Source organism: Chiloscyllium plagiosum, unplaced genomic scaffold (assembly GCF_037043375.1).
Source record: "Chiloscyllium plagiosum isolate Xiang-an unplaced genomic scaffold, Cpla_swu_hap1 HiC_scaffold_40, whole genome shotgun sequence".
NCBI classification, from domain to species: domain Eukaryota; kingdom Metazoa; phylum Chordata; class Chondrichthyes; order Orectolobiformes; family Hemiscylliidae; genus Chiloscyllium; species Chiloscyllium plagiosum.
The window spans coordinates 18,512,693-18,526,678 of record NW_028270178.1 but is presented as its reverse complement, the minus strand read 5'-3'; the positions used below and the strand labels follow the sequence as shown (position 1 = coordinate 18,526,678).

Sequence of the window (13,986 nt, the reverse complement as noted above, 5' to 3'; positions counted from 1 at the left end):
ACAATTCTTGAAATGAGAGAGTGAATAGACACCTCACCAGAATTTACTTGTGAATACACCAGAAAACCAAATGCAGCTGCAAAGGTCCGAGAAAGCAATTTGCGACTTCAAAATTCAACAGCTCCTACAATGATGCTGTTTGTTTGTAAGTTGACAGACACAATCCTATGAATGAACATATCTTTAGGAGGGAATTAAAAAAAATGTCTCTGTTGGATAGTTAACTTGGAACAAGTAATGAGGAACAATAACATTATTGTGAACGTTGTAACAGCAAACAATGCATTCCAAGAAACAAAACTTTCCAGGATCATATTATCAGGAACAATTCAAAATGAACTTAAAGATAATGGCTTTCTTTGCGAAGCTCACATTTCACTTAAAACCAAATAAATGAAAATAGAACCAACATTTGATTGTAAAATGTCCAATAGGCAAGAAAAACGATATTTTATTTCATACCTTTCGAGGATGTGTTCATGATACAGATAGCAGTACACATAAGTGGTGGAAAAGAAAATACAATTTACTTCTATTTTGCAAAAATTGCATTTTGTAAGCAGTAACACCAAACGTTAATACACAGATAAGGGGAATCGTGGATTTGGACCCGCCCACCCGCTGTATTGATTGGGGAGTTACTGCCCCCAGAATCTATCACAGTATTCATTAGTAATGTTACTCAATGTTCTAATCCTGCAAAGTCTATTGACCTGCTCGTCAATAAAATATGAAATGGTGTTTGTAATCCCCAAAGTTTAGTGACATTTATTTTTTATGTAATTACAGTAGCTAGTATGCAATATCTTGGCAGAACCCTGGTTTAATATATTGAACAAATTTTAGTTCTGATTTATTCCTTACAACTCGCATAATAATATTCATCTACAGAGATTTTGTCACTTGTAGCTGTAGTGACCATCAGATGTCTTAATTCTTTGTGACAGGTGTCAGCCGACTCGTGTGTATATACCTGGAGTATTGTGTGCAGTACTGGTCTCCAAATTAGGGAGTGCAGCATAGGTTCACGAGGTCAGTTCCTGGAATGGCGGGACGACCTTACGCTGAAAGATTGGAGCGACTGGGCTTGTATCCCCTTGAGATAAGAAGACTGAGAGGGGATCTGATTGAGACATATAAGATTATTAAATGATTGGACACTCTGGAGACAGGAAATATGTTTCCACTGATGGTGAGTGCCGAACCAGAGGACACAGCTTAAAAATACGGGGTAGACCATTTAGGACAGAGATAAGGAGAAACTTCTTCACCCAGAGAGTTGTGGCTGTGTGGAATGCTCTGCCCCAGTGGGTAGTGGAGGCCCAGTCTCTGGATTCATTTAAGAAAGAGTTGGAGAGAGCTCTCAAGGAAAGTGGAATCAAGGGTTATGGAGATAAGGCAGGAACAGGATACTGATTAAGGATGATCAGCCATTATCATATTGAATGGTGATGCAGGCTCGAAGGGCAGAATGGCCTATTCCTGCACTTATTGTCTATTGTCAAATTTGTATCTACTTGAAGATCCGAAGAGCATGCAGTATATCAGGGAGATCTCAGAAAGTGCAATCTGACCCCATCTGAGTATCAGAGGGTCTGAGATTATGACAGTAGAATCTTCCACCTGCACATCTAAATGATTAGTATACTGAGCAGAAGCAGAAAAGTATTCCACATTTTTGCTTTCCAGAAAAGTCTCATGGCATCGTTCATGAAAAGTAGCAATCAAATAATAAAAGTCATCTTTTTTATTGATTCATCAGATGACAATTGAAAAGAAAACTAAATACAAGAGATTTAGTTCTTCACATCAGAACGTTTTCAGAAATGTAAACAAAAATGTAACAACATAACGTTTATTTTTTACTTTTCGTTTCGATTAGCTGACATCAGAACACATGACGAAGGAGATGTCAGCAATTTCTTCATTTCTTGCCTGAATTTACTTTGTGTGGCTACATAAATACACACATTTGTACAAGAATTCAAATGCATGAGCATGTAACCAGTTTCAGCAGCAATATAGGCAGAAGCTGCATGATCACCTCGATAAAATGCAGTGTTTGTTATCTTTGAAGATAAAAAGCTCACAGCTGCTGTCAGCCACAGAAGAATAAAACTCCACGATATGCTGAATAGTAAAATGATGGATTTCCATCTATTCTCCATCTCTGTGTCTCTTTGACTCTCATTATTGCGACTCCGCATCGCTCTGCGAACTCTGTTGGCAACGAAAATACGTCGGACAATCAAGGAATTGCACAACAGTATGAAAGAAAATGGAATGCAAACAACTAAAATAGTCTGTAACCAGGAAAATGCCGCACCTGTTGGAGAAATGAAGAAGCTCAGCTTGGTGCGACAACCCAATTGTAAATGACCAATGACTTGCTCAGGTTCAAATACAAACCAAAATGGTATGTTTGCAAGCCATACCAAGGCAGTAGTGCCCATTATAACTGCAGCCGCTGTACTCAATCTGCAATACTTTGTTTTCAACCTCTCACAACATATAGCTACATATCGATCAAATGTGAAAAAGACTGTGAACCACACTGCTAGGTATAGATTGCTTGAGCTTATGTAGATAATAAACTTACAAACAACTGTGTAGGAAAAGAAGGAATTTGTAAAGAGAGAACTTAAAATTTGATGTCCTGTTACGTTGAAGATCATGATCAGAAGAGCTGCTGTTGTCATGGCTATCATGTAGGCTGAGGTACAATTAGAAAGGCCGCAGTTTCCCCTCGAGAGAACAATCAATGTCACCAGGTTCGCTGCACGTCAAATGAAAAAAGAAAAATTGTAAAATGTGCACACTAACAGAACAAACGTCTACAAGTTTGTGAGAAAATACAGAAAAGCATTACAATGCAACCTTGTGCATTGCGGCATTTCAATTTGATCAACATGATGTTTGGGAACTTTAATTGTAGTACAACAAAGAACTGAATACTCAACTTAGAGGGACTGAAACTTTGATTTGTTTGCAGAATTCTCTCGTGAAATGCTTTCTAAGGATACTCTAAATATAGTTTACAGGGCTTAGATCCGAATCAAATCTGCCTCCCGATACTTGCATTGGCAACATAGTAAAATCAAACCATTCCTATGAGCGCCCATTTTGATCCAAATCATTACTTATTAAACTTTTTCAATAACCAGGACCAGACTTTGGAATTGACTGAAACCAGATACCTGTGCCCCAAGCGAAATACTTGACGAATTCTGTACAACGCAGTAACATTAGCAGAACAAGATCAGAACAAATGCTTCTGAAATTCAAATTGAATTGTCTTTAATTCATGTCCAAACTCTCAAATAAAGAGAGACATGTGCGCATTTAATGGATAATTGAAAAGGAAAATAAAATTAAATGAGATATGTCTGACTGGCATCTTAAACTATTTCCACAATCCACAACATCATAGGCGAGAGTGTGGAGCTGTAAAAGCACAGCAGGTAAGACTGCACCAGAGGAGCAGGAGAATCGATGTTTTGTGCATAAGCCCTTCATCAGGAATGGCTTGATTGAGAGTTTATGCCCAAAACGTCGATTCTCCTGCTCCTCGGATGCTGTCTGACCTGCTGTGCTTTTCCAACGCCACACGCTCGACTCCAGTCTCCAGCATCTGCAGTTCTCGCTTTTGTCTATAACATTACAGGCACATGGCAATGCACCTTAGTTGGTTTCTGATGCCACGAATGCAAGCAGGTAGTCTATAGTGGCCTTCAATGATTCCCATTGCAATTCATGATAACCGTGGTGCTATTCTCTCAGTATTCAAAAGGTCCTGATGAGACGACAATTACACATCAAAACACAATCTGTAACTTGCAGCCACAAACAAAGTGCAAAAACAGATCAATTTCTCACCTCGCCTTTCCAAATGAACAGCTTCCCCAAGAGGTATTTGTATTACAGCCCTCCTGGAGTTGTAGCCTCTACAGAATACGTCTTAAAAAGTAGTTTCCTTATTACCTGCTGTTGCTGCAGACTAGAATCCTGCATAAATGCATAAAGTCACCAAGATCATAAAAACAAAAAAAAAGGTTGAAATCATAACGACTAAGACAGCATTCGTGCACAGAGAACAAGCTGACGTCTTGAGTCCACATAAATCCTCATCAGATTTCAGTCAGAGACATCTACACTGAAGAGGAATTGCCGTATAGACTCAGAGAATAGTATTTCGAGTGCAGAACTTCAGTTTTAGGTAGGATATTGAGAAGTAGGAGATTAAATCCATTGACAAGAGGAACTTTAGTCGACATTGGACGCAGACGGCCAAAATCATGAGGTGTATGCACAGAGTCGTGAGGATAATCGGGATTGAGGCTGCGTAGATTTGAAGTGACTCTTAAAAGGTGCGAAGGTGACATGTGAGAAAACATTTTGACATAGTGAGTGATGAATGTCTGGAATGCATGCCAGAGAGGGCAGTGGAGGCAGTTTAAGTCAGGATACTGGTAAAGGAGTTGGGGTGTCGTACAAAATGGAGCAATGTGCAAAGTTATCAGGAGAAAGCTTGAGAATGGCACGAGCTGCATTGCTCACTTAGAGGTCTGGCGAACACACGGTGAGCAGCATTACTTCCTTTTGTAATCTAACAGTTCTGTGATTCTGTCATTCTGTGAATCAATTATATTCAGAGACATAGAGAAATGAAGTATGTCACAAATCCAGCAATGAAGGAAAATATATAGAGGCCACACCTCTGTCTGAGGGATTGACAGAACCATAAACTGCATAAAGCTGATACTGAAGTATTTCCATCGTTGGCTGGAGTTCAGAAGAATGAGAGAAGTGTTTCACAGAAGCGGATAAAATTATAACAGGACGAGACAAGGGAAACATGGGAAGGACATACATCATGACTGGAAAATCCAGAACTAAGGGTCACTGTCAAAGGATATAGAATTAGCATTTGGGAACTGGATTGAGGAGCAATTTCTTCACACAGAGACGACGGGACTGTGGAGCTATTTGCCCAGAAAACTATTGAGGAAAATACATTCAGCGTTTTCAATGGGGAGATAAGTGTAGTTCGATTTATGAAGGCATGAAAAAATCTCGAGAGAAAATGGGAGCGACACAATGAGTTCGATGATCAGCCACGATCCTGTTGAAGGGCAGAGCAGGTGAGAAGGACTGAATGCCTCCTCTCGCCAGTATTTTCTATTTGAATAAGGAAGGTATATGTCTTTTCTGAGTGCATTGCCTGAAGCGATCACACAAGCATTAGTAGGTTGTTCGCAATCATTTTATGTTCTGTAACAATTCAAAGGTGGGTAAGTTCTTGGAAGATATTATGACGGACATGACATAAATGTATTTAGAATGTCAAGGATGGATTAAATAGAGTCAAAATGACTTTGTTCGTGGGAAATCACATCTCACTAGATTTATCAAAGAGGATTGATGAAAGCAGAGTAGTAAATATGACTTATCTGGACTTTGGTAAGGCAGTCAACAAGGTTCTGTAAGATAGCTCAGTTAACATGGTTACATCACATCGAATATGGTGAGATTTTCCGATCTGGATACAGATCTGGTTCGAACGCAGCAGAGCGAGAGCGAGAGCGAGAGAGAGAGAGAGAGAGATGATGTAAAGTTGCTTTTCAGACTGCAGGCCATTGACCAGCAGTGAGTTACATAATGCAGAGTACGCTTCTTTTTGTCATTTTTCTGAATGATTTGGATGTGAACATAGGTTGTTTGCTTAGTAAGTTTGCAGATGATACCAATATTGGTGGTAGAGTGGACTCCAATTAAGGTTACCTCAAAGAACCTCAATGGAAGCTTGATCAGGTGGGGCAGTGGGTCGAGGAGTGGCAGATTGTTATGGACTGGGTCAGACCTTGGTGAACAAATCACTAAAATAGCCAAGACTCTAGCATATCTTTAGAGAGAGAGAGAAAGAGAGAGAACCAGCCATATATGTTTCTTTTGCACAGAGGTTCAAAACTGTCCGAGTGCATTCAGTGAATAGTCAGACTGTCAAAAGAAATCAAATCAAACCATAGAAAAGCTGAACTGGGAGAAGTGGCTAGTTCCCTTCCATTGTCCAAGTTCCAAACTCGAAAGCCATCTACCTGTGGCAGCATGTGTTTTCTATAATAAAATTGACCCTTAAAACCCTTCCCTTCAACTTCGACTTTTCGGAGTGAGTGTTTTTACGATCTCCGAAAAAAAGAACAACATAATCTTGTCCAAATAATAGAATCCTCCTGGAGTCATAGAGATGTACAGCATGGAAACAGACCCTTCGGTCCAACCCATCTATGCTGACCAGATAACCCAAAACAATCTAGTCCCACCTGCCAACACCCCACCCATATCCCTCCAAACCCTTCCTATTCATATACCCACTCAAATACCTCTTCAGTTTTGCAATTGTGTCAGCATCCACCACTTCCTCTGGCATTCATTCCATTCCCGTATCACCCTCTGCGTGAAATAATTGTCCCCTCTCGCCCTAAACCTATGCCCTCTAGTTCGGGACTCCCCAACCCCAGGGAAAAGACTTTGCCTATTTATCCTATCAATGCCTCACATAATTTTGTAAAGCTCTATAAGGTCACCCCTCAGCCTCCGACGCTCCAGGGGAAACAGCCCCAGCCTGTTTAGCCTCTCCCTGTAGCTCAAATCCTCCAACCCTGGAAACATCCTTGTAAATATTTTCTGAACCCTTTCATGTTTCACAACATCTTTCCGATAGGAAGGAGACCAGAATTGCACGCAATATTCCAACAGTGGCCTAACCAATATCCTGTACAGCCGCAACATGACCTCCCAACACCTGTACTCAATACTCTGACCAATAAAGGAAAGCATACCAAACGCCTTCTTCACTATCCATGTGATTCCACTTTCAAGGCGCTTTGAACCTGCACTCCAACGTCTCATTGTTCAGCATCACTCCCTATGACCTTACCATTAACTGTATAAGTCCTGCTAAGATTTGCTTTCCCAAAATGCAGCACCTCGCATTTATCTGAATTAAACTCCATCTGCCACTTCTCAGCCCATTGGCCCATCTGATCCAGATCCTGTTGTAATCTGAGGTAACCCTCTTCGCTGTCCATTACACCTCCAATTTTGGTGTCATCCGCAAACTTACTAACTGTACCTCTTACACTCGCATCCAAATAATTTATGTATCAGGGATCCCCCGCCCTTAAAAAACATGAATCATCAATATTCAAAGATTGTTTCATTTTGAAACCAATTCATCCTAAATGGTAAACACACTACAACTGTCACTTCCTAAACATTAGCAATAAACATGCAAACACTTACAACGAAATTTATTTTCAGTCTATTTTACTCCTGTAATCGAAGGCCTCCATAATCCTTCAAGTCTTGACAATGCATCAGCAATCAATTTGTTTCTCATCCTGTCCCGTGCACAATTTTCAATTTGAATGTCTGAAACAAGAAGCTTAATCGAAACTGTCAAGCACTTTTTTCCCTTAAATTTCTCCACAAACTTCAATGGCTTTTAATCGGTGGAGAGGACTCTCTCACATATGTTATTGGAAACACAGACAATGAAATGTTGTAATCGGAACAGCAAGCTCAAAGTCTTGTTCTCGACTGTTGATTATTTCGGCTCATGAATGTTCAATACTTGATAGGCACTTATATTTACTCTTCGTCTTCCTTCAGGAGCACAATACCGACACACATATCGACAGCCACCCTGAATGGTTTTGTGTAATTAGTTGTGGTTCATACTGGGTTCAGAAATAACACAACTTTCAGACTGTCTAATAACTTCTGACAGTTTGCTGTTCACTAAAACCTCATCCTTTCTTTAGCAATTGAGTGAGTGGACACTACTAAATTTGGTCCAAAGTTTTGATAAAATCGACTCAAACCCACGAAACATAGTCTTGCTCGTTTTGTTGATGGTATGGGGTACACCCTAATTACCGTTGTTTTTGCATACATTGGAGCCATTTGTCCTGATGAAAGGCTTTTGCCAGAAACGTCGATTTTGCTGCTGCACCTCGGATGCTGCCTGAACTGCTGTGCTCTTGCAGCACCATTGATCCAGAATCTGGTTTCCAGCATCTGCAGTCAATGTTTTTACCTCGCCATTTGTCCATGTATTTTAACATGGCCCAGGAAGATAACTTGGGCTTTGGCAAATGAAATTTGAGCCAGTTTTATCAGTAAGCCCGACTTCAAAAATTGATCAAATAAGTCTGATGCATAACACAAATGTTCAGGTAATCCAGAAATGACCTTATTGGGTCGTCTCCGAAATGTGTACTTATCATGCCCAATGGCATAGCTTTAAATTAATACAATACATTCGGCATTATGGGGGCTGAAATTATCTTCAATCCTTCTGTCATAGTTACCTGCCAGTATCCTCTGAGCAAGTCCAAGTCAGAAATATAAGTTGCTTGTCCATATGTTTCAACACAGTCTTCCAAACTCGGAACGAGATATGCATCAGTCCTTGCAACTTCACTGACTTTGCGGGAGGCCACATATAACTGTTGGATGCCGTTTGGTTTGGCACCTTCACTATGGGCGAGCTCCTGCCACTGTAACCCACTTCGATTATATCGTCTTTGATTATGAATTCAATGTCCAAATCAGAATCCTCTGAAATGGAGACTGCCCTCCCTCTTGTAAGCAGTAACACAATCGTCTTGACTTTCCTTCCCCGTCAAAACAACTTTTGATCATATTCACATGGTGCACTATTTAAGATTTCTTTCTGTCTGGAGTCCTTATGAAATAGCTCACCACACTCCATTTCCTTTCGACTTGTTAAGGTACATTAACCCTTGGTTTTATGCACTCACTTATCACTGGAAGTAACGAAAGCACCTTCTCCCTGATCGCTAGTTTGCGAGTTTTTGCTATCTTGTCAGCTTCCCATTTCATTGTATGCTGTGACACGTACAAATGATATTTAATCAACTCCTCCTCTTTATTAAATCACTCCCGAAAATTTGACGTATAGTCTAAATATTTGGTCTCTGAATTCTGACTATTCAATTTCTCTTTAGCCAATTTTAGCCGTCCTCTCACTTCATGCCCAAAACCTAACTGAAATGAATTGAAGTTGTTCGATTCATTTGATGCATCTCTGACCACAAAGAAATTACAAACGAACTTCTCATATCTCGGGGTCATCTGAATAGTCTTGACTATAAACTCTCAACGTGGTTTATAATGTGTGATGCCACATTTCTAGCGCTCCCTGCAACTCTAGATGGAAGAGAGTCAATTTGAACTATTACTCAGCTGTCTATCACTTCCATGAATAATTTTGATGTGAAGTTTTACCCTTAATCTGATTGTATCTCTGTAGGTAGTCCGTAGCTCGTGAAACAGTTAAGGAGCTCCTTTACAATCCTTTTAGCTGTAATATTGAGCAGTGGACTGATCTCTGGACATCTCGTGGACACATCCATCATGATTAACAAACACTGATTCCCACTTGTTTTTAGGTAGGAGTCCGATGCAATCAATTAACACTCTTGTAAAAGGTTCCACAAATGCAGGAACACGTATTAAGCCCAATGATTTTATTACTGTCTTGGTTTTCCTGACAAATGTGACATGTCTGACAAAATTCAACTGCATTGCTGTGCAGACCAGCCCAGGAAAAATATTTCTGCATTTTTGCTTGAGTTTTTCTCAGTCCTAAATGACACCCTAAGTGGTGGCTCATGCGACAGTCACAACACTTCCTTTCTATAACCCACTTGCAATACGATGTGATGAACTTCTGCCCATTTCTCATTTGCTGAATGTGTGATTAACTCAATTTCATCATTAAGAGTTCATTTTATGGTGATGACATTCAGTGTCACTTTCACGTTCATATTCTGTGTATGCCTTTTGATCCAACTGTTTTAAACTTTCATGTCTCTGCTGTAACTCACTTAGTTTATGTGAGCTAAATATGTTCACTTTGTCATGGATCTACCCCGGTTTGTCTTCACCATCTGATCAAACAGAGTTCTGCCAATTACACTTTAACTTTCTCAATCTCTCCACTATGGTCTTTCCTGTGTCAATTGGTGGCATTGTGACCTCGTTACCATACCGTCAGAAAAAATATTCCCAGCATATGTGTCTTGAAATAATACAGTTGCCTGAGTTTTCAGGCACAGTAGGCAGCACTCCAACCTGCGAGCCAACAATATCAATGGCAAGAAGAAACTCTATTCCTCAGCTGAGAGTTTGTACAGTAAAGTTACTACGACTTCCCCGCTCTTCACCGGATGCCTTAACCTCACATTATGTAACTTAGCGCTCCTTACCTCTCAGTGAATTCGCGCTACCGGTATATTTTATGGGAATACTCTTTCAGAGCTACCAATCTCCTCTTCTTTCAACATCACAGATTAAGAGAAGCCCGTATCTCTGAATATTGTAACTTATTTGCCTGCTGCTCCTGGCCTAGTTGAGAATATTTTCCCTTAGCAGGTATATGATTGAAGAAGTGTAGGCAGTTTCACCTTATCCAACCCCCGAGAAGGTTATACATTGTGGTGTAGATTTCCATTACCATTCCATCAAAGTTCACTGGCTTTTCCTGTTATTTGGCATCTGGCTGCTCAGTGTTTTCCCTAAACCACCAGCACTATGACTTTATTTGGAATACTTTGTGCAATTAAGACACCAAAGCTTTTTAAACTTTCTTTCCCTTTCAAGAGTTTCCTTGATCACCTATTGTAAGTTTCTGTTTTGATCAGCACTGAGATCTATCTTTCCCTTTCTACGCCAGAATTTCTCTTTTCCTAAACTTGTAATGTTCACACATTGAAACTGATTTTGGAAGTCAAACTTTGACTTATGGACCAACTCATAACCATTTGCCGTTTCCAATGCCAATTTTGACATTTTAAATCTCTGCTCTTCAACATGAGGTCAGTACCTCAGAAAGTGAATTTTTGAACTACTGTCCACGTGTCAGTTTCTGAGGTTTAAACTCTCTCTCTTTCTTCCTTTCCTCTCTCTCATTTTCTCTATCTTCTCTCCTTGCATTTCACTCTTGTCTCTCTCATTAGCTCTATTTTCATCTTATTTTGCTTAAATGATTCATGTTTTTTTCGCTCTTTCCTCTGCTTTTAATTGTAATTCCTTAACTTTTGACTTTATCCCAAGCTGTTTCTTATTCAATTGAATTTCTACCATCTCAAAAGATTCTGATGGCATTTCCAGCAAAATTTAAATGCTGAGCCATTACTGTAATTATATGTCCTTTCCTCTCGAAAGGAAGCAGCTCTATCTTAAGCTTGTCTGCTAATTCCTGCGCTTGGCCTAAAATATTTTTTGTAAAATACAAAAAAAAACACTTCTTCCACACCGAGATAACTCTCGGTGGCTGAAAGTGCATTTACCATCACAAGCACTGTTTAAACCAACCGAACTCCACACCAGAAGAAAAGAGACTAACAGCTACAACTCACTGTATTCACATCCAACCACCCAATCACAATTTGGAACAATAGAACAAATCCCACAAGAAGCCCTAATGTGTTATGGATCAGGTCAGACACATCAAAAGATTTCAAAAAGTATTCCCGATCCTAACTTCGCTATTTATTCGAAGCAGGTGTAAATTGGATATTCCATAAGCGATGCCACTCGTCAAACCATTTCGTTTTAGACAAAACAGAACAGCCAAATCCAACAGATTATCGCAATGTAATGGCCCTATTCCAAATTATTGCAATAATTCACATAAGTAGCAGTTAGCTCAAAAGGTTAAATCAACCATCAAGTCTGACAGAAGAGATGTCAGAGAGGGAGTGCCAGCATCGACTTGATTTTTGGTTCGAGCAACTTCACAACTCCTGCTTGACTGCTTTCAATGAATAGACAGACTGTGAAAAAATAAAATTACATCAAACTAGTGAACAGCTGATCTGGATGAACTCGTCACTTCCCGTTTATTGTACAAGTGTTTTGTTTTCAAACTTGAAAGCCTTAGGCACTTGGCAGTGTCGCTTAGCTACAATCAAATTGGCCCTAAAACTATTCAACTTAGACATTTCAGAGTCTGTGTCTTTTGCGGCCTCTCTGCAAAAAAAAAAAGCCAAGAACAACATAACCTTCTTAAAGGACCAGAATCATCACAAGATTGAGTTCAATTTAGATAAACGTGCAGTTGTGCATTTTGAAAGGGATATCAAGGCAGGACTTGCCTGTTTAATGGTAAGGTCCTGGGACGTGCTGCTGAGCAAGGAAACAGCGGAGTGCAGTTTCTATTGCTTGCACAAAGTGGAATTAAGGCAGACAGAACAGCGAAGAAGGCAGTTGGCATGCTTCGTTTGATTGGTCAGTGCATGAGTATATGAGTGGGGAGGTCATACTGCCCCTGTGCAAAGGATTTGTTAGCTCAGGTTGGAATACTGCGTTCTATTAAGGCCTGTTGGTTCGATGAAAGAGTTTGTGAAATTCGAACGGGTTCAGAAAAGATTTCTAAGGATGTTGACATGGTAGGAGGTTTTGAGGCATAAGGAGAGGCTGAATAACCTGGGGTTATTTTCCCTGTAGCGTTGGAGGCTGGAAGAATAAATTGAGAAGCTGAACAAAAAAAAAATGAGGGTTGCGGATCGGGTGAATAGCCAAGGCTTTTTCCCTCGGCCTGGAGAGTCTTTATCTCCAGGGCATAGGCTAAAGGTGAGAGTGGAAAGATTTTACAGTAACATTTTCACATAGAGCTGGTGCGTGTATGGAGGAATGAACTGCCAGAGGAACTTTTGGAGGCTGGCAGAATTTTAGTACTTAAAAGGTTACTGATGGGCATATGAATACAAAGGGTTTGGACGGATTCGGTCCAAATGCTAAAAAAAGGGACTAGATTAATTTAGGGTATCTGGTCGGCATGGAGCGATGTACTGATGGATCAGCACATGCTGTACATCTCTTTTACTCGATAATTCTTAATGATTGCATGAAACAACAGAATGTTATTGACTTACCAGGAATGCCAACTGCTGCGAGAACCGGGTAGTAAATTAGCTTTATAAGTACAATTATTGGCTGCGCCATTCTCAGAAGAATATCGGAAATGTATCCAGATTGATAGCTTTAGTTGCAATGCATCTGAGTGCAGTGAATGTTCCATATTTATCGGACAGTCTTTCCATGGTTAAGGACAAAACAAACAGGTTGCAACGTTTTTCAGAGTTACGCTCACTGCAGTGATTTTTACTGCTCTATTTCATCTGCCTTTTCCATGATGAGATGACACAGCTGTGCAACAGATGTATCTTTGACTAAAATAAACAAACTGAGTAAGATCACAGATTGGATATAGTTGGCACACTGCCAGAGAAACAGGAATATGTCATTGTTGTCAGTTGTTGTCTTGCTTTCTTCCAGTTCTGGTGAATATGGCATGTCTTCCAATCTTCCAAAAATCTTTTCACTTGTTTTATTCAGCTGTGGAGACTTTATTTGCAGTGGTCGACATTCTTGATCAGCTGAAGAGACCAATTATATTGCCTATCGACCCTCCATTCATACCATTTGCATGATCTTTTCATCTCTCTACTTGGAAATTCTTTCCCTGAGTGCTTATGTCACACTTCACCTGATGATGGCGTAGCTCTACGAAAACTTGTCATTTCATGTAAACCTGTTGGATTTTAAAGGGGGATCGTCTGAATTCTTCCCTTGGCCAACTCAGGACAAAAGTCAGACCTCCACATTTGCATGTAAGGAAAGCTCAAGCCAAAATACAAAAGAGAATTGGATGTCCTGCACAAGGGTGTGTTTGAAAATGACAAGCATGTACATGTAAGATAATGGGGAAAAAAAGGTTACTGCCATTACCAGTGCCCTTAATTTGCATTTCCACATTTGAGCAACCTTTAACAGGGACTTTATTGATTGTGTGGCATTTTGCCATATTTATGTCTATATATTTCCCGACATCATTACATTATTCAGTATCATGGGTAACAAGATTGTCGAGCTAGCTGCTTAAATAATTCACTG

At 40.0% G+C, this 13,986-nt stretch overlaps 1 protein-coding gene across 1 annotated transcript; it reads right to left on the bottom strand.

The window, feature by feature from the left end:
• Window positions 1–1,862: 1,862 nt before the first annotated feature.
• LOC148138368 (putative G protein-coupled receptor 139) lies at window positions 1,863–13,035 on the bottom strand. Its single transcript, XM_087981659.1, has 2 exons — window positions 12,966–13,035; window positions 1,863–2,776 (listed from the first exon to the last, which is right to left on the bottom strand). The coding sequence occupies exons 1-2, from the start codon at window positions 13,033–13,035 to the stop codon at window positions 1,863–1,865; spliced, it is 984 nt and encodes a 327-aa protein (XP_087837785.1).
• Between the last annotated feature and the right edge of the window lie 951 nt (window positions 13,036–13,986).

What these genes read in the sequence shown, in the direction of transcription:
- LOC148138368 (XM_087981659.1), bottom strand. Translation starts at nt 13,035, where the DNA reads ATGGCGCAGCCAATAATTGTACTTATAAAGCTAATTTACTACCCGGTT. An exon ending in CGCAGCAGTTGGCATTCCTG is followed by an intron (nt 2,777 to 12,965) that starts GTAAGTCAATAA and finishes TTTGACGTGCAG; the next exon opens with CGAACCTGGTGACATTGATT.